The 20,664-nt window shown below is 40.1% G+C and overlaps 1 protein-coding gene across 1 annotated transcript in view; it reads right to left on the minus strand.

Annotated features, from left to right (window-relative positions):
• LOC121525323 (leucine-rich repeat transmembrane neuronal protein 4) overlaps positions 1-11,247 on the minus strand; it is a 176,632-nt gene extending 165,385 nt beyond the window's left edge. Inside the window, exon 1 of the mRNA XM_041811234.1 lies at positions 10,817-11,247. Coding sequence (XP_041667168.1) covers positions 10,817-10,820 — 4 coding nt within the window. The 5' untranslated portion in view covers positions 10,821-11,247. The remainder of the gene's footprint in view (positions 1-10,816) is intronic.
• Positions 11,248-20,664: the final 9,417 nt, after the last annotated feature.

The following is a 20,664-nucleotide window of genomic DNA, read 5'->3' on the forward strand; positions in this document are numbered from 1 at the left end:
ATAAAGTTGATTTATAATTAACCAAAGTCTGTCTTTCAGTTGATTGGATTCAAGTATGAAAAAGTTTTAGAAACAGCACATGACACATGTGCAATATGTGAATCACTTCCACAGATGGCTTAAAACCATGTGAGGTAGATAGAGAGGTAAAAGGAAATGGGATTGCTTTACTTATTTTTCACATCTTTAATATTTGCAGAGCAGACGGCATGTGTTTGTCAGCTTCCCTGACACCAATTTGTTCCAAGTGAAAGTGACAGTAATATAATCTGAGAACACTGTGTCTTGTTCACAACTTGAAGGTTAAATTTATGACTTGCTGCTAAACATGATCTAATTAAAGCAGTTTTGAGGTTTACTGGCCATTAGTAACTCTGTATAACTCTGTATACTTCACAGTTAAGAGGAGCACTGCCTCACGACCTGAGTGCTTTTAAGGAGGCCTGTAGGCCAAATGATGTTACATACAAGTATCAGCATAATTCCCCGTCCTCTGCTTTATCACTTCCTTTGCCTCTCTCTCTGTGGCTCACTTGACCACTCCCATCACAGGTCAAATGACAGGAAAGAATTATTTAAAAAATATTACATATTTCTCTTCATTGATAATGTAGGTCCTGCTGTTTGGCTAACGAGTCAATACACATCTGTATTTAGTATACTCATCTAGTATGAAACAGACAGACAGCAGTGTAAGATGGAGAGGAGGGATGAGGTAGAGACAGTTACAAAACACCACCACACTGGAAGATCTTGTAATCTTTTTAAAATATTTTCCCGTTTCCCTCTACCAATAGTTATTAGCAAGGGTTCCAAACTATGGCCCGTGGGTCAACTCTATCCTGTGGTCCATTTTTAATTGGCCCTGTGAAAGAATTCATGACATGAAATCTAATTTGACCCACGTTAGAACATTAAGTTTGTGCTTTATGGTACGTCATAGAATTGGCTAGGGCTGCAGGATAGTTGATATTAACAAATAACTGGCATGCCAATATTTACAAATTATTTTTAGCAGAAACCACTATCAAATGATACAAATATATAAATGGTTTTCAGACCTGAATTCTGCTATGTGCTCTGTCTCTAGGTTAATTCATCTTTAAGCACTTACACTACTATGAAGTTTGTCAGCTTGTTGCAGTTTGCTTGTTTTGAGTCTGAATGTAAAGATGGGCCGTCAGCGTCTCCCTTCTCTGCTTCACAGAATGTCATTCTCATCCTGACTAGGGGCAGAGCCAAGAGGGCTTGTCTGGAATTTAACAGGCAACCACAAAATCCTGAACAATTATCAATGATTGGCAGTTAACTTGGTCAGCCAATGAAGGGAAGCAGTGATTTAGGCTGTTTTTTTGGAGTAAACTTAGCACAAAAAATAAGGGAATTTGTGTTTGGTTGATTATTTCTTTGTTGTAACAATGCTTCTTGGCAATAAATCTTGGACTGCTGAAAAGTCTGTATATTTCACTTTTAAATGGTGCCACATTTGCAAGGAGCATGCATTTGTGGGATGAGCAGCAGAGCTGAGTTGGTGGGGTGCACCAGTAGAAAAGTTGCCAAATCTTCTATTTCAATGCCAAACGGTTTACAGTTGTTACTGACGCTTGTTTTAAACCTCTGGTAACCTCAGGTATGAGTCCAGATACTGCCTATGGCAGTGTGGAGATGACGCAGAGGACACTATGCTGATTGCTGTACCGATTCAGTAACATCTTTTGGTGGAGGCAGTGTGATGGTGTGATGCAGCGTCTCCCTCACTGGAAAAAAAAAAAACAAGGCTCATCATAATTCAAGGCAATTTCAATACAGAGACACACCGAGGTGAGATTCTACAACCAGCAGCAATGGAGAGGATGGAATGACCTGCCAGCTGTCCTGACCTCGACCCCACTAAACACTATTGGGATCAGCTTGGGCGTGCTGCACTTACCATAGTGACCAACACAACCACACTGGCTGACTTGTTGCAAATGCTGGTTGAAGAATGGGATACCATCCCAAAGCAGTGTGTGACCAGGCTGGTGACCAGCATGAGGAGGAGGTGACAGGCTGTTATGGCTGTGTATGGTTCTTTCACACATTCCTGTTTGTTAAATGGATAAATTGTTAAATTGCCAGTATGTCTTGTTTCTTCAGACTTCAATCATGCAATCCACCAAACAAGAGTTAATGGCAGAATAAGCTGTCTGGCATTGGCAGAGAAGATTTGGCACATTTTTCAAGGGCGCATCCCACATACTCAACTCTGCTGCTTATCCCACAAGTGCATGTTCCTTTACAAATTACAAATGTGACACCGTTTAAAAGGGAAATAAACAGGCTTCCCAACAGGATAAGATTTATTGCCAAGAAGCACTGTTACAACAAAGAAATAATCAACCAAACACAAACTTCCGTACATTTTGTGCTAAATTCATATTCACTTACTAAGCATTTTGGTAGGTCAAAGCATTATGGTAGGTCATTAGTTGGTTTTAGAGATCTAAACTACATTTCATACATTGTGCTACACGTTTTTTCTTCTGTGCTGCAAGACTATAGACCGCTGTAGCACCAGTGCTTTTGGCGAAACAGTTGACACACAGCCCCACTATATGTACATTGTAAAAATGAACACATATTGTCTCACCTTTCCTCTGTAATTTGTCTTTATTTTACATACCAGCACTGATAAAGATAAAACTAAATGGGGTAAAGTGAACATTTTTGTAGTTGTAGTTGTCGTTTAATGCACTGAGATGTAAAGTGTTGTTCAAACTCATTATTCAGAATTACATGCTCTCAGTTGTTTAGATTGATGTAATTTATGCTGCCTGTTTACAATGAATTCACACTGACAATACAAGCTGAAAAAACAACTTTCAATATGCTCAATCATATCTCTATCTGTATTTGTATTCAGTCATCCCATAAGCCTTCATTGCACCAATAGTAGAGGCTGATAAGTCATAAAAAGGCAGTCTGTACAGAGCAAATTAACATTCAAGAGCTGATGGTTGTGTATACGATCCCAGAGGCATTTCAATTTAGACTTCAGCCATTTCATATTTTACTAAATCCAAGCAGGACTGGTTTAGCATAAATCATTGCTTTTGCTTTCCACATGTTCACACTTAAAAAAGAACACCATAAACCCTATAGTATTACATAATTTCAGCAGAGATTACTCACTCACATGAAAAACTGGCAGGTCATGTCTGTGGTGAAATGCTGCTTATGTACTGTCTGATATACATGTCTTATGATTTGGCTGTAAGTTGTCCATTTTCTAACTGAAGAAAGGAAAAGTGGTCGGCAGCTTCCTATATCACTCCTTGTTCTGAGGTGAGACAGAGTTGTTTCCATTAAAATCGTTCCCCTTTACAGAGCCACTAATGATCTGTCATTAAGATACATTGATTTCCCCTTGAGGAGGTGGTATGGGGGATTCACTACTTATGTGTGTTTCTCAAGGCAATATAATTAAGAATGGGCTTTATTGCCATTATCAGGAGGAGATACGATGAATATGTCAGGATTTAAGTAGTCCATACTTTAATTAGCGTGCAAAATGTATGATGTCTTGGCAGGCGCCATGCTGAATCCACCAGTTCACTTGAATCAATTTCATGTTACACAGTTCTGATGATAAAATTCAGATAAAACATGGGATCTCAGGGATTTTTGCCATGAGGCTGAGGAAATATTTCACTTTTCTAGTATTTTCTAAAACACTACAGAATTTGTCAGAAATAATTCCCTGACATAGAATGTCTGAAAGGCATCATATGACATATGCTATCTAACATAGCCATTCCACTCTTTGCCAAGCATCTGCTTAGCCCATATGGATATGTTGTGTGTGTCTATGAGTGTGAATTAGAGGAATATACTAGCTGTTTGTTTTAACAGGAGTCTTTCATCATTCTTTACAGATGAGGGGAACCATACAACACAGATAACATGTTCTAGCTATTGATTTCCATAGTGAATCATCAATCATGTTTCTTCATCTACGATCCAATGATTGTGATTTTTTTTTTTTTTTTTTTTTTTATGTAACATGTTGAAGAGAAAATGCTGGGAATCACAAAGTGTTGTTTTCCTGTGTACTGCAAAATTGCTAACAACAATGTGCCTCAAAGTCATACAAATAAGGCAGAGATGACGGATGAATACTGATACGGAAACAAAGCCCATGTGGAATGTTCCCTGTTTGTTTGAGTTAGTCTAATAGACCAAACTTTTTGACACACAGACAGGTGAGTGGGTTGTTCAACATCAACATGTTTTCTTAATGTCATCTTTGACTGGTAGAAATCCCAAGAGGATCTAGGCACAACCCCCCATTGCTTTAATTTTTCACGTACATAATAGGCTTGCTTTATTAGAAGTGACTCCACCATCTCTTTCAGATTGAGCTTGCCTCACAAGACACCTCTCTCCCCTTCCTGACACTGTATGTGGTTTAATGAGCACTCGGTGCGCTAATGCCTCTGTAAGCCATCTCCTTCCTCACTTCTCCTCTAATCTTATTCACAAAGGAGCACAAGTCACCCTCTGAGGTGTCACTCATGAGGTTTGCGTCGCTATTTCTCCTTACCTGATGTACCCCTCACTATTACTATTCTTACACTGTATCTACTTAAATGAACAATGCCTTCGTTTTCTCCTTCATCCAATTGAAAATACACTAGTTATGCATGTCCTTGAACCCTGCAGCCATTGGGATGTTTTATAATGAGAAGTCTATTTTTATGCATCTGGTCAAAACCATCTCTTAGCCTCTTCACTTCCTTTCATGATTTTCCTTTTAGCTCTCAAAGGTCTCACTTTCTTGTTTTCCTGGAGCTCTAACTTTAAGGATGAGCACTTTTTCCCTTCTTTTTCATGCTGGGTATGGTAATATAAAGACACATGCACTCATTTTTTGTTGTCATGCTGCACTTTTGTTTCTAAATTTAATATGGATGGGTAAAACATGGCTAAAGTTTGTGTAAAGGAATGTAAGTAATGTTTAGTTACATAGCAGACAGCCTTGCTGTCCTCAGCAGGGAAGATCACTATTTCTGCCTCTCAACCCTAACACATAGAGAGAGTAAGTGCACTTTACTGCTGACCTAAAATAAAACCAAATGTAGCTTAATAACTTGGCAAATGGACTCGCTAACTGGTGCACTTTGAGTGCACACAAGTGGCTCATTGCTATTTGCTGCCTGTCATTGACAAAACTGCTAGCAGCCACAGCCTTGACTGCACATAGAGGCTGGACAGCAGCCGAACTCACAGGGAAGGACGTCCCCAGACCAGCCTCAGCCATCCTATTAGTCTCCAATTATCTTTGAGATGATAGCAAGGCCTGCCAACTTAGACCCATTTCAACAGTGGTTGGAAAACATTGTGTCCTGATGTGGCCGTCTTGTATTTGCAGCACTGATTAGGTAGAACAAGAGGCTATGTGCACACAAAGACACATACATATATACATATATTGACTGTTTTGTTGCACCCCCAACTAATTCCTGATTTCCCTTGGTAGAAAGGGTCCCCCGCAGGTGGAGTGTTAGTGAATAACGGTTCAAGCATTCAACCTTCACCGTTATGCAGGGAATTAAGTCTCTGGCCCTGAGTTCATTACAGTACATTTCATCATTGCTCCTGTGAGATCACAACGTATTCATACAACTTATGAAGTTGTGAAGCTGAAATTGTTCAGTATGCAATTCTGTTGGTAGAAGGCAGGGTAAATAAGAAAATAAGGGGAGAGTAACCAGTGGGCGGAATTTCTGCTGCCTGTCATTATTTGTCAATTGCAAGAGTATTTTATCCCATCGGATTCTGGCTTTATAAAATGTGACTGTAAATGTTGAGCTGTGTTTTGTTTACCACATCAACCAATAATGCTGTGGAAGCTGAGCCAAAGTGGCTTCATTGCAAAGTTGCTTCATTGCAAAATGGCTTCATTGCAAGATTGAATGTGTTGTTTGTTGGCAACCCTGGCAAAAAATGCCAGGACTTTGTGCAGTAAAAGGAAATCCAATTGTAAGTTTGAGAGAGCTCCTGTCTAGACCTTTCCAGGAAGTAAAGATAAATTGGCCAATCCCAACCATTTAAATGCATCTTTGATAACTTGCACTTTAATTCAGGATTGCAGTTAGAGTTAAGATCAGATTTTTTGGGGGGTCTGTTTATCTTAAATCACAAAAGCTTGATGTTTTTTAGTTCTCAGTGTTAAAGAGGCTTTATTGTCTTGCACAGCAGCATTACAAATTTTGCAATTCAGCCATTCTGACGGCCATTGTCGCTACTAACCAGGCTGAAATACAATGAGGCTCTATGTGTTCTGGAAATTCTTTATTCCAATTCCTGGTGGAATCACTATGAAAACCTTCAGAATTTTCACAAAGAATAAATCTTTGTTAGATTGCGAAGTTTAAGAATTGACAAGGGCTGAACTGTCTTTCTTTTTATTATTATTATTTCCTCTGTGCAAAACCTGCAAACTAGTCCACTGTGAGCTCTGCATGATGAAACCATCCTTCAGAAACCTGAACAGGATAATGCTGTGGGAAATGGATGCTGCAAAACTTATTAATACACAGGCATATATAAATAACCAAAGCTTCGATATTGCCCTCAGAAAACCTCTTTATTCACCATAATCATCTGCCTTCCCTGACATTTCAACAGTGTGCTTTTCAGACACTATAGGTCCAGCAAAAGGTCACCTGTTACCTATATAGAGCTGGTGTGGGCTTGTAAGTGAGTTAATATGGCTCGTTTTGCACTGGTTTCTTTTTTTTTTTTTTTTCAAATATTGCATTTCCTTTATCATGTAGCCACATGACTATTCTGACCACAAAAGTGTGTGTGTGAATTCCATTAGTTCTTTTTTTTTTCTTTTTTTACACATTTGCAACTGCATCACTGGCTGTGGCTTTTTTTTACCACCCCTATCCTACTGTTATCATCCTGCAAAGCAGATCTCTAATGATATGGTCCATGAAACATAAGTGTATTGCATGCTGCTAATGAAGAGCATCACAGTGAGCTACACTGGTGGATAACTGAGACTACAGCGCCATGTAATCATCAAATAATTGTGAGCAACAGCATGAAGCTATATGGTTGAGGAAAGTTGCAATTTTTTGGCTGATTGGTGCACCTGGACACAGACGTGCATCACATGCACCTGGATGTGTGTGTGACTCTCCCTCACAAAAAAGCTGCACCTAAAGTATGCAGGCTTTTCTGCCATGCTCTGAAATTAAATTAGGAAGCAGGCCCATAAAGCAGACTTCTTTGATTAACCATACATGGTGGCTTTGCAGTACACATAAATTGTGTCTGAGCTCCTGCAGCCTGTACTGTATGGCTTTGTGTGCCGTTGTAGCTTATATTGATGTGGTGCAGTAACCCACTGTGGGTCGATATATCATCCGGCCTCACAATTAATGGCACAGCACCACCAGTGAACTTGGCCATCTGTACACCTGTTAAGAATGGTTGAGAAGATTAGGCTACCTAACACAATAATATTAGACGTACAGAATGGGAAAGACAGAGAATGAGACTAAACGCCGATTGCTTTGGAGAAAACAGTTCAGTGTTAAATACCAAGAGAGGGCAGAGCAGGGTGGGGGTGTAGCAGAGTAGGAAGAGTGTGAGTAACTAGGGCTGGACAACATGGACCAAAAATCCTCTTCAACAGTTTGTAAAAAAATGGTTGTCATGGCACCAGAATTACAAATTTTGATTTCATTCTAAAAAAAAAAAAAAAAAAAAAAAAAAAACATATTGGTGCCCTTTCACAGTGACAAAAACAAAAGTCCTAGACACCTAAATCCTCTTTTTGAAAAATATTATACCTAGAGGCCAACAGGTCAGTGACAAATAAGGGTTGGCAGGATGAGAAAAATAGAAAAGTCCCCAAAACATGTATTAAAATAAGCATTTGGTTTGTTTATATGTGAATTTTGTATTTTAGTTAGGTTCACGTGATTGAAAACTAGGGCTGGGAAATATATTGAAATCTAGATTAAATCGCAGTATGTCCTGCTGCAATTTTCAAGTTGCAGAAGATGCAATATTTTTTTTACTATTTTTTGAGACAGAGATATTTAGCTCTACACATCATGCAAGCTTTCAAGTTTAAATTTTTTCTAGAATAGTTTGCAAAAAATCCTACTTTTGTTTTTGTTTTTTTTTTTGTCTTATCAAAAATAAGACGGACAAAATCATCATTCCCTTTAATATAACAGTTCATAGTTCAATTTGCAATGAATCACAATAATCCCAAAACATTTATTCAGAAATGTTTAGCCTTAGTTTAATCCAGCATAAATTATGTTTGTTATAAAACAGAATGATATACTGCTTTTTAATCACAAAATCACAATGAGATTATTTCCCCAAATCATCCAGCCCTCTTCAAAACAAAATTTTCACATTTTGTACAAAAAGACTACAAGAAGCTGAAAATGCCAAGCGGTGTAAGCACGGAAAAATGACAAATATTCATATTTTACCTTCCTAAGGTATATTCAAAAGTAATCACAAAAACAAGTTCCTTGTTGAAAATATACACAAATAGATAGATTGATCAATTGATCTAAGTGCCTCAAATGTGAATTCATATGCATTTTCGTAAAGCTGTAATGTGCTGAAATGACCCCTCTTTTTTCTTGGGTCATACTATTTAACATGTTACCACATTCCTCCTCAGAAAAAAATGTCATAATGTATCTTATTTTAGTTCGAGATACTAACCATGACACCTAACAGCTGTAATAATTAGAGGTCTTTTCTGTGACATCATTTCCTCTGACATGGTCACAGTTCCCTATGTGGTGGCAACACCTTGCTGACATCTTGGGAAGGGAACTGGACTCCTGCGATTCCCCAAATTGTTGTTTCTCTTGTCCCTCTCCTACCCCCCTTTTCTAGTCCCCTTCAACCCTGATGCAGCTTCAGCAGAGAGCCGTCAACATGAGGCTGGTCTGCTCAACAGTCCTGCCCTAATGTTAGGGAAGGTTTAAGTCACCACTGTAACAGGGACAAATACAGCTAGTGCTGTGCTCATGGTGATTAACACTGGTCTTTATTATAGCAGAGACAGCCTTAATTATAATATTAATGATTAACACCAGTTTATTATAATAGGCCACAACAGAGAATACGGTCTAGACCTACCCTCTTTGTAAAGTGGCTTGAGATAACTTTGCTTTTAAGTTGGCATTAAGCAAACACAGAGCAATAATGCTCAGTATTTTATTCTAGTTTAAACAATACTAATGCAAAATTAAGCCATGCTTTATTATTGTGTGTATTCAAATGCTAAAATCTAAATTATTTCAACAATAAGTGGCATCAAAAAGCAAAGAAACTTCATGAATTGTGCAGAGATGGAGCGCTGTCTTAGCTGCACAAAGATATTGGCAGCGTTTTAAAAGTTTTGAAAAGAGGGTGGAACTGACAAGGATAAAGGGAAGCCCCCACTCATCACCAACAACGAGGCCGACTTCAACAGTGAGCAGGAGTTGGCCTGCAATATTTGATTACTGAAAACAATGAATCACCCAAATATTGATCATGTAGGACTTCTATTTTGTTGTTGGTATCAAATGATTACCAATTTCATTTGATTTTTCTTTTTTTACAATGTAACTGCTTCTTTAAAGATGAAAATAATTCAATGATAATTCCCCATTTAGACCAAATATGTCAGATAAATTATCATGAGGTTAGTTAGCACAGTTAGCAGTTCTTACTGCATTGTTAATGAGCTTTAGGCCTGAGAATTTCTGTTTCTCCAAAATATTAACATTGCACTCACCACTGAGCAGATGATTCCAGACGAAGCACACGTTAATTTAACACAAATTATAAAGATATAATGAGACTGAGTTTCCCCGTTAAAACTAGAAATGCTGCCCAGCCCTAGTTTTAAGGGGAACACAACGAGGAAAAGTGGTTAATCATCAATTCTGGGGTGCAGATGAAAACATATGCACGCACCCAGACACGGAAACGTTGTCATGCAACAGTGAAGGTGAGGAGGATCGACTACGCACGTGCACATAACCACGCACGAACGCACACACGCAGATCCAGAGGGTATTGATGGATTGGTGCACACGTTTTATGCTCGATTCGGAGAGTCCCTCTTGATAGCAGGTGCAGAAAAAAGACTTGAATGAGAACCAGACCACTAAGCAAAACCTGCACGACTGATGCCTTTCAACCCGCAAGAGTTTGGGGAGGCGTTTGCACTGAGCTGAAACTGGACAATGGGCTTCATGCGTACAGATTAAGAAAAATCAATGGTTATGCAGGGCCACGCTTTATAAAGTTGACTGGCTTCCAACATCTACCGTGATTAGCATTTCAGTCCATGCCAATGAGTCAGTCAGTGTAAGTAGTCGGGGGGGGGGGCGAATGAGTCCCCAATCAAGCCAGGGATGAATTTTACTCTGAAGCAAACATTTTAAACCGACGCGAATCACAAAACAAGTATCACCAGCGCCTAATAAGTCATTCTGTCAGCAAATGTAGAAAAAAGCACGTTGCAGCTCTGCGTCTAACAGGCAACAGCACAGGCTTCAGCCACATTCCTCAAGCATCCCGAGCCACTTAACAAAAGACACTAAAACCCTGCTTGTATTCTGCTACGGTGAATTTGAAAAGACGACCATTTTTGATGCAAACATCTCATTCAATCACTGCTCTGCCCGGAAGAGAAAAGGCATTTTTGGGATGTTTTAATAGAAGGGTGGACAAGTGAAATATATTTTTGAAACCCGTAATGAAAAGAAATGGTAACATAATCAGAACTTACCCATATCCGCTTATCTGTCAGCTCCAGCCTACAGGTTTTAATGGCTTCTAGTGCGCGACATCCGAGTCCGCATGACGCGCGTTCCACACACAGGTACCGTCCTAATCCACTAGCCCAGTGTCTCCGCGCAGCCGCCGACTCCAAAGCGCACCTGGACCTGGATATGCAATCCGGTTTAGTTCTGCATCTATGACCATAGAACTGAAACAGGGTGAATGTCATTTACTTCCAGCACCTCCAGATTTGAAGGGTAAAAATCCTGTTTTAGAGCTCCTTGTCCATGTCCTCCCTCCGAAGAAATCGTTCTCCTTTTTTCAAGTTACAGCCAAAAAGAGTACTGCAGTGAGCGCAGACAATAACGGAGCCACGTCCAAGTAATTCATGTCAGTCCTGCACGCTCATGGAGATCCCTCGAAAATCTTGTCGCCAAACTTCACGAATACGCGTGGATGTAGTGACAAAAAACGAACGGAAAGGGACGTAATTTTCCAAAGCAGTCACGCAGCCTTAAAAAAATTCCTCTCTCAAGTAAACCCCGGCGTCTCTTCTCTCAAGGATGCTCAGTGTGATCCGCGCATGGCGCACACGGGAAAGTAACGCTCGGTTATCCACAAGTCTTCCTGAAACGCTGTCAGCGAGTCCCGCTCAGTCGTCAAATATCCAAATATGCACCTTTTTCTCCAAACGATCCTTTGGTTCTCGTTGTTGCTCGGCTGGGAATGCAGCATGACGCTGTTGTTAATCACGTCTGCTTGTCAAGGCAACTTTGTCAGGCAGAATCGGAATGCCCTCTTCTGGTGAGACTGCGACCCCATGAGCCTGTCCAAAGGGTGCAGCGTGAGTAGAATGTTAGGATGAACCGATTAAAAGCACTCTTGTCACGGAAGAAACACAGATTAATCTTGTCAAAGTGGCACCCAAAGCAAACATTACAAGCGAGCCTACCATCTAAAGGGAACTGTGCTTCTTCTGTTAAATGCCTTCCATTTTAATGTAGCATATGGAGCTTTTCTAAAATGGTTATTCATTATTATGACATATCCTGAAAAAAATATATTTGCTACAGTGTGCAAAAGCAACCTTTTGATGACCATTTTAGTCTGAAACATTCAGAGTGAGGACGTTTCATGAGCCATTTTGGACGATCTTTAAGGTTATTTGAGGTTAAGCAAACTTTTACCCCAAGGGTGAGTCAAAGGATTGGGTCTGACTTAGTGTTATTGTGCTTATATTTGAGGCCACAGAGAGCTTAATGTTGTAAGGGTCTCCACAAGCTGCTGTTGCGCATACGCACAGAGCTGTGAGTGAGATGAGCTCCATTGTAAATGCAGTTTTTACCCACACACTGAGAAGCAATCCAAGCTGCTGCAGGACGCTGTCCATGGTGCTGAAATGGTGCATTTGAAGGAATGAATACGAGTGGGTTGCTTCCTGGATGTGCCCTGAGAATGATTCCTACTGTCTGAGTAAACAGGTTATGAGAAACGACTGGACCAGAAGTCATAAAGAGTATTATATTTAACATAACTCTCTAACCCTGTTGGAAATGCAATGGTACTTAATCGACGGCAGCTTCCCTGTGCATCACCCCAGCTGCGTTTGAAAGCTTTGCTGTATTTAGGGGGGAATAGGGAGCTGAATTTTTAATGTGGGTTGCATCTGCACCGGGTTACTAATATATGTTGCTTCTTTCTTTCATCCATTAAGATAACTGGCTTTAAGCTTACATCCTTATAATCCTTAAAAAGCTCCTTTAGAATTAAGAAATTATTTAGTAAAACATTTTATGGAGCAGATTTAATATTCATGTCTGAAACAGCTGTTTAAACTTTTAGCCTGCTAAACCACAGAGTTTAAATGCTACTTACTGAAGTGATGATTCAATGTTTCATGCTTCAGCACTCACGCTGAGTATTTCTACTGTCTCCAACTTATGCAAAGACTTACATTTAAGTGCATTTTTGAATGCTTTTTATAATATAATTTTATGCCAGTAAATGATCTGAATACCACTTTTGCTTACATTCATTAAAGCCTTGCTGTTAACTGGTAGGTAGGTAGAGAGGTGGCAACATTTGAATTACAATCTTTCCTGCACTCATTTGAACCATCTGGTTTTGCTGTCAATTCCCCATTTGCCCATTTCATACTTTATTGTATTCAAGGATTTTTATCAGTGTAGTAAATCAGGCTTGGTTCAAATATCCGTCAACTTAATGTTTGCAACAGCTGCACCTTTGGCAACTCTTTCGCCTCTTTTGACAGTAATTCTGTCCTGATTAATGAGCAGTTTGCCACAACATCAGCCCACAGAACATGAAGTGACAGCAACCTTCAGAGAATTTAGTGCTGGTTACCTTCAGTTCACCTCTCAAAATGGAGCCAGACAGACATTCTCCATGCCATCTCAGACTGTGGCTCAGCCTCAGTATTCGTTCCCATGCAATTTGGCTGATGACTTTACTTCTGGATTTGGTTCAACGAGCAGAGGCCATTCTGCTGACGGCGCTGAAACAATTAATACGCTGTGAAGTTATGGAGATACAGACAGTGCCAGCCCACAGCCTACAGCGGTGATTTCTCTCCCAAAGAAATATAACTGTCAAGCTTACCCTCACCTTTCTACTTCACCATTGAATTGCCTTCGCTTGTTGGTTTAAGTGTCTCCCCGGATGGTAGAATTCAGCATTTATAAGAGAAAATAAAAGTAGAAGAAGAAAGAAAGAATAAAGAAGTTAGAGGTCTTGCCCAGGAAAAATTCCTCTTGTGCTCTGCTCTCACATGAAATACTGTTTCTTTGTTTTGACAATTCACAGCCAGCCGGTCACTGTCATGAGTAATTGTGTCCTCTTGGAACCAAATGTAGTTTTAGAGGTAGTATTTACCAGAACACTCTTCCCTGGATGGAACTGTGCTCGTTGCCCAGCAACATTCATATTCAGAACAATGTTTCAGGTCACAAGTGTTGAGGCCTTTACTGATTCCAACAGCACTTCTTTTAAGCTCCGAGAACCTATGAATAGAACAAATGGGAAAAAAAGCATCCCAGGCATGCTTTTAAAAACAAGGTATATTCTGTAGTCTATTCATATTACATTTTTGAATGGTATGCACATATGCACATTGTGATTCCTACATGCAGTTTGAAATGGAGATTGTGCATAAATGCCAATTCTTGCAAACATAAACTTCACTGGCTTTACATGTTCAATGCCTTTAAAAAGTATTCACTTTCTTGGATGTTTTACCCTTTAATTGATTTTATACAACAACCATGGTCAAAATAATTAGACTTTTTGGCCAAAAACAACAAAAACAACTTTTTTAAGGTCAAGGTGAAGAGAGATTTCTTTAAAGTAATGTCAGCTTAATAAAGTCAGTATTTAGCAGATGCACCTTTGGCTGCAGTCAAAGCTCTGAGTCTGTATGGATAGGTCTCAATCAAGCTTGCACATCCGGGTACTGCAAATTTACTCCATTCTTCTTTTCAAATCTGCTCAAGCTCTGTCAGGACAACTGGGATTCAGTGTGAACAGCCCTCTTCAAGTCCAGCTACAAATTCTCTTTTGGATTTAGATATGGTCTTTGACTCAGCCACCTTGTTGTCTTTAACACCATTGCTGTGTAGCTTTATTGTATGCTTCAGGTGATTGTGTTGCTGGAAAATAAATCTTCGCCCAAGCCGTAGTTCTTTTGGAGATTGAACAGGATTGTTCTCCAGGATTTTCCTATATTTTGCCCAGTCATTTTACTCAGGGTCAGCTGCCAAGAAGCACCTCCATTGTGTTGCCACCACTGTGCTTCACAGTGGGGATGGTGTGTTTGTGGTGATGTGCATTTGGTGTCCATCAAACACAGCATCTTGTCTGATGGCCATAAAGCACCATTTTGGTCTCATCAGACCAAAGAACCCTCTTCCACTTGACCATAGAGTCTCCTGCATACCTTTTTGGCAAACTTTAGTTGAAATCTAATATGAGTTTTCTTCAACAGTGGCTCTCTTTGCCACTCTCCCATAAAGCTTTGGCAGGTGTTGTATGCAGTCTCTCATCTCAGCTGCTGAAGCTTGTAACTCCTTCAGAGTAGTCAGGGTCTTGGTGGCCTCTTTCACTAGGCTCCTTCTTGCATGGTTTCTCAGTTTGTGAGGATGGCCCAATCTAGGCAGATTTACACACTACTTTCATAATGAAAGTAGTCAAAATTATGTAACTGAAACACTAGAAATGGATGAAATCTGTAAACCAACCTGCCACCTATTAACATTTTTAAACCAAATATCTTGTTTTTTTAAATCCTACCATCTCTGTGGTGACCTTATGAAAACATTTCATAAGGAGTTTGACCAGTTACAGTGCAAATACCTTATCAGCCAATGATATGGCAGCAATTAATGCATTAAGGCATGTGACCTGGTTCAGATGATCTGCTGCAGTTTATAATGAGCGTCACAATGGGGGAAAAATGTGATTAAAATGACTTTGAACATGCAATGGTTGTTGGTGATATGGCAGGCTTTTATAACATTTATGCCAGATTCTGACCCAACCATTCAAATGACATATGTTGACAAGTCCCACTCATCTACTGTCTAGTTTTGGTGAATGTGAAAATTGTAGCCTAAGTTTTGTATACTTAGCTGACAGGAGTGACACCTGGTTGGGTCTTCTCCTGCTATAGCCCATCATCTTCATGCTTTTATGTTTTTACATTCAGGGATGCCTTTCTGCATACATGACCAGTTGTTATTAAGTTAACAATGCTATTCTGTTAGCTCAAACCAGTCTAGTCATTCTCCTCTGACTTCAGCCATCAACAAGGCATTTTGGCCTGCAACGGATACTTTCTCTTTGTCAGATATTCTCTGATAACCCTTATGCTGGCTGTGCATGGAAATCCTGGCAGATTGGCATGAAATATTGCTATTTTGGATTTTGATAAGTATCTATTCCAGTGTTGGCACAAAGTCCGGACCCGGGGCCTTGGATACTGAAACCATTTAGTATGTTTTCATATAGTTATGATTTCATATAGTTATACAAACGCTCCACCATCATCCCGGTTCCCAAGAAACCCTCCATCACTGGATTCAATGACTACAGGCCCGTCGCCCTGACGTCTCCAGTCCTGAAATCCTTTGAGAGACTGGTGTTGAGCCATATGAAGGACATTACAGGCCCCCTGCTGGACCCTCCTGCAGTTTGCCCATCAAGCAAACAGGTCAGTGGATAATGCAGTAAACATGGGACAGCACTACATCCCACATTACCTCGACTCACCAGGGACGTATGCAAGGATCCTGCTTGTGGAGTTCAGCTTAGCGTTCAACACCATCATCCCTGAGCTCCTCCACCACAAGTTGTCCCAGCTCCCTGTCCCAGCTTCCACCTGTCAGTGGATCACCAGCTTCCTGACTGACAGGAGGCAGCAGGTGAAGCTGGGCAGCATCACATCCAGCACCTGGACCTCCAGCACTAGCACCCCCCAGGGATGTGTCCTCTCCCCACTGCTCTTCTCCCTCTACACCAGTGACTGCACCTCAGGGGACCCATCTTTGAAACTCCTGAAGTTTGATCATGACATCACAGTCATTGGTCTCATCTGCGATGGTGACGAGTCAGCATACAGGCAGGAAGTAGATCGGCTGGTTCTCTGGTGCAGTCAGAACTGCCTGGAGCTGAACCCGCTCAAGACTGTGGAAATGACATTGGACTTTAGGAGACACCCCCCCACACCACCCCCCCTCATCATCCTCAAAAACACTGTGTCCACTGTGGAAAACTACAGGTTCCTGGGAACCACCATCTCCGGAGACCTGAAGTGGGCCCCCCATATAGACTGCATCAGGAGAAAGGCCCAGCAGAGGTTGTTCTTCCTGCGGCAGCTCAGGAAGTTCAACCTGCCCCAGGAGCTGCTGATCACCTTCTACACCACCATCATTCAGTCTGTTCTCTGCACCTCAATCACTGTCTGGTTTGGGTCTGCCTCCAAACTGGACAGGAACAGACTGCAATGGACAATAAGGACTGCAGAGAAAATCACTGGGGCAGACCTGCCCTCCATCCGGGACTTATACAGGTCCAGGGCCAGAAAACAGGCAGGACACATCTCTGCAGATTCCTCACACCCCGCACACAAACTATTCATGCTGATTCTGATACAGTTATTGTGTTTTTTCCCAAGCTGGGGAATGACTGCTCCCTCACCCCCACTGGCCTGCTTTCACATTAGTAAAGTTATTCCTTGACAAAGTTGACAAGCATATGTATACAGTCCAATATAGCAGGTGGCAGAATGCACAAAGAAGGTTTGAAAATTAGCCAAGAAGAAGAATGGAGAAGACAAAACCAAGGCGTCCTCCAGGGTCAACATGTGTTTATGGTCTGTGTTGAAAATGGAGTCCATCTATGGATGCATTATTATTATTGAGATGCTAACAATGGTCCTTCTTCTACTTGTAAATCTACTGAGAGGATGAGGATGAAATGGACCCATGCTGCACAGATACAACAGTTTTTGAGGGGACATTTATAATTCCCTTTACAACCCTGGTATCTCAGTTTATATCTCCATTTGCCACGTCCAAGTGCTCTGGACTTTGGGCTCGGATGCAGGTCTGGATCCCAAATGTGAAATCACCCTTAATGGTTAGAACAGGATAAAGGCTAGAGAAATATATCTAATAAATGTTGAAATGTATGACTCAGTAGCTGTAAATATAGGGTGTTTTTATTGCCTGGAAGCAGTTCATAAGCTTTTAAGTAAAAGCTGCAGGGATCCAAGTAGGAATCTGTTATAACTCAGTCACTGTCACTGACAAAGCACCAATTTAAGAAATACAAAAAGGATATTAGAAGGTTCAATATCCATTCATGTTAGGGTTTTGGAAGAAAAACAGTGACACAGCTGGTGTTAAAAAACAACAGCTTTTCAAAATTGATGGATAAATCAATAACCAGGCTTTTGATTGTTTGTAGACTGACATGGAGGGGTTACATAATGGCCTTAACATGTGCATGTGTTCTATCCAAGTGATGCTGACAACAGAAGATGATTTCAGGATCCCTCAAATGTGAGACAGCTCTGCTCTGTCCTTTCCATGTTCACATTAGACTGGGACTTGTTCTCTCCAGTGTTCTTTTCTTTTTCCATTTCCTCTGATCTTAAGCCTGGCAGAATCATCGTAACCTGCCTCAAGGCAATTTTCAACCTGACACCGAGTTTCTAGAGTTCACCTATGAATGTGAATCACAAAGCAGCTATCCAGGGACAGCTTATACAGCCATCACTGTGCCATGTGAAAGTAAAGCATTTTTTATGCTCCCCTTTGTGCCTGTGCTTTGTTTTTCTGTCTACCAAGAAGAAAAAGTTGTTTTGAGTAAAAAGAATGTGCCAAGGTTGCCACAGCAGATGCGGTAGCTGTAAATCTCTATTTTGCAGGTTGCTTCCATTAACCTTCACCACCCACTGGGCTTCAATCTGTTGGGTTGTGTCTCACACACTGTAGCTCAGGTTGAGGCTGAGGTGTTCGGGCTTGGATGGGCATGATAGCAGACGTATGTAAAGTGCCTGAGGCACGTAAAACAAACAAGCTACTGCAGACGATTTGTATCGATTTCAGAGGAGGGGAGTAGCATTTTCAGTACGGCGTGAGAAGACTGCAGAAGTTGTTTTTAATGTTTTATCGCTGTGTCTGCACGCCACAATCTTTGCTATTTATGTGAACGTTTCAATAAAAGTCCCATTTCTCTATCAAAGCAAATTTTAAGAACATACAATAGAATATAAATAATGAATTATCCTCCTTGGTTTGGCTTATATATGTCTTACAGTGCCTCACCTTCACTTTTTGTCAAAAAAGCAGATTTCTTTTTTAGATATTTTCATCTTTCTTAGTCATGTTTGCCAAAAAAAGAAGAAAAAAGAAAGCGATTAAGCTTTTACTCACACGGTGCAATAGCTGTGTGTACTGCTTGTCAGCATCTGTGTCTGATCAGGCTTGAAGCTGTTTGGTACGTTGTTTTCTCCTCTCTAGATTCATCATTGTGTTGTACCTATACAATACATCCCTCTCAAAGTGTCTGCTTCATGAAACTGTAGGAATTTATGATTTTTAGCCTTCAACAAAGAATCATCTGGGTTTGTATTGAAAGGAGGGTGTTTACACAGTTTCAGTGTGACAGTGAAGTATTGTGTGAAGCAGTCACAAGAAAATGTTCTAGCTGTTCATGCTAGTGTAAGTTTACACACAAATCCTTGATAAATTAATGAAAATAAAACTCATTCATAAATGCTGCAATATGAAAGTCATCATATTCCCTGTGCACTGTTGTGAGAGGCTAGATTTTGCCTGACATAAATACAGACTCACAAGAAGCAGATGGGCTTGTTATGAATACTCAGGAGTCATCATGATTGAAATTATTTTTTTGCAATAATTTTAGTTGTTACACCTTTTGAATTATATGGTGAATCATGTGGTTTTCGATATATATCTATTCTGTAAGAAAATAACACAAGCAGTCAATTTTCAGTCAAATCCACATAAACCAGGAGCAGGTATGTAAACTGAAACACAAAATAAAGTAGAAAAGCACTCGGACTTCACAGACCTCTGCCATTAGCCCTATCTCCCTATCACTCCCAAAATCTAATCAGTAAGTCCTTATGCCATTTCCTGAAAATTTCATCAAAATCCGTCCATAACTTTTTGAGTTATGTTGCTAACAAACTAACAAACCCTGCTGATCACATAACCTCCTTGGTGGAGGTAATGGTAGAAAAATAATAATTTGAATGTGAAGCTTTATGTATGGATGCATGCATATACAGTACTTAACAAATTTATTAGACCACCCTAACCCTAACCAAAGTAAGGTTTATGCCACAGCTGCCCTAAATTAACAGCATTGGTAATTACCAAAATCATGTTTTATGTTTCTGCAATGGTTAATACACCAATATGTAGAAGCTCTTTAACTCAGATGATATTTTTAATGCTAAAATATAATTATTATTGTTATCCATGAATTTTAAAATTTACTGATTCACAAAAAAATGAAAAAGAACAATTAGTTTTAGTGGTTGAATGTTATGCTTGATTAATTTCTGACCTCTCAGAGAAGCCCAGTGAGCTGGCTCAAATTAGGGTGAATTCAGTTTGAAATCCCTCATTCCTGTTCAAAATGGTAAAACTTGGAGAGCTCAGTGAAAATGAAAGAGTCCGCATTAAAGCACTTCATGATGCTGGATGATCTTTGAGACAAATATGACAGGTGGTCTGATAAATTTGTTAAGCATTGCATATAAATTTGCAGAAGAGCATGTATGAATGTGAATACAGTGTGCAGGTATCAGTTTGTAAGTATGTGTGTACACGGATGTAAATGTATTTTTGTTTGTGGACATGGAGACAAGAACCTTTCAACTCCCAATCCACAACAAAGTGTATTGTCACGCTCCTATTGTTAGCCTCATAGCATAATAGCCAATGTCCTTTACTGGCCAAATTGTGGTATCTGCCTAACTCTGCTCTCCTAATGCTGCTGATTCATTGTGCCTTACTGTCTACATCCTCAGTCAATCAGATTGCTTGGAACAGTCCATAATTACTTGGTCTGTAAATCTACTCCAGTAAACTTAAAAACTAATTCATTTACAGCGTATTTAAAGGAGTAATACATAATTAGTTTTTATATTAGAGGGGTGGGGTTAAAATATGAAATATTATCTTTCAAAACAAACATGAGTCTCCAACCAGGTTGACAGCACATCTTTAAATATAAGCCCAGTGTAACAGCAAATTTGAATGTATTTAGAGGTCTTTCTTGATGTTCTACTGACTGGCTGGT

The sequence above is a fragment of the Cheilinus undulatus genome, linkage group 17, assembly GCF_018320785.1.
Source record: "Cheilinus undulatus linkage group 17, ASM1832078v1, whole genome shotgun sequence".
Lineage (NCBI taxonomy): Eukaryota > Metazoa > Chordata > Actinopteri > Labriformes > Labridae > Cheilinus > Cheilinus undulatus.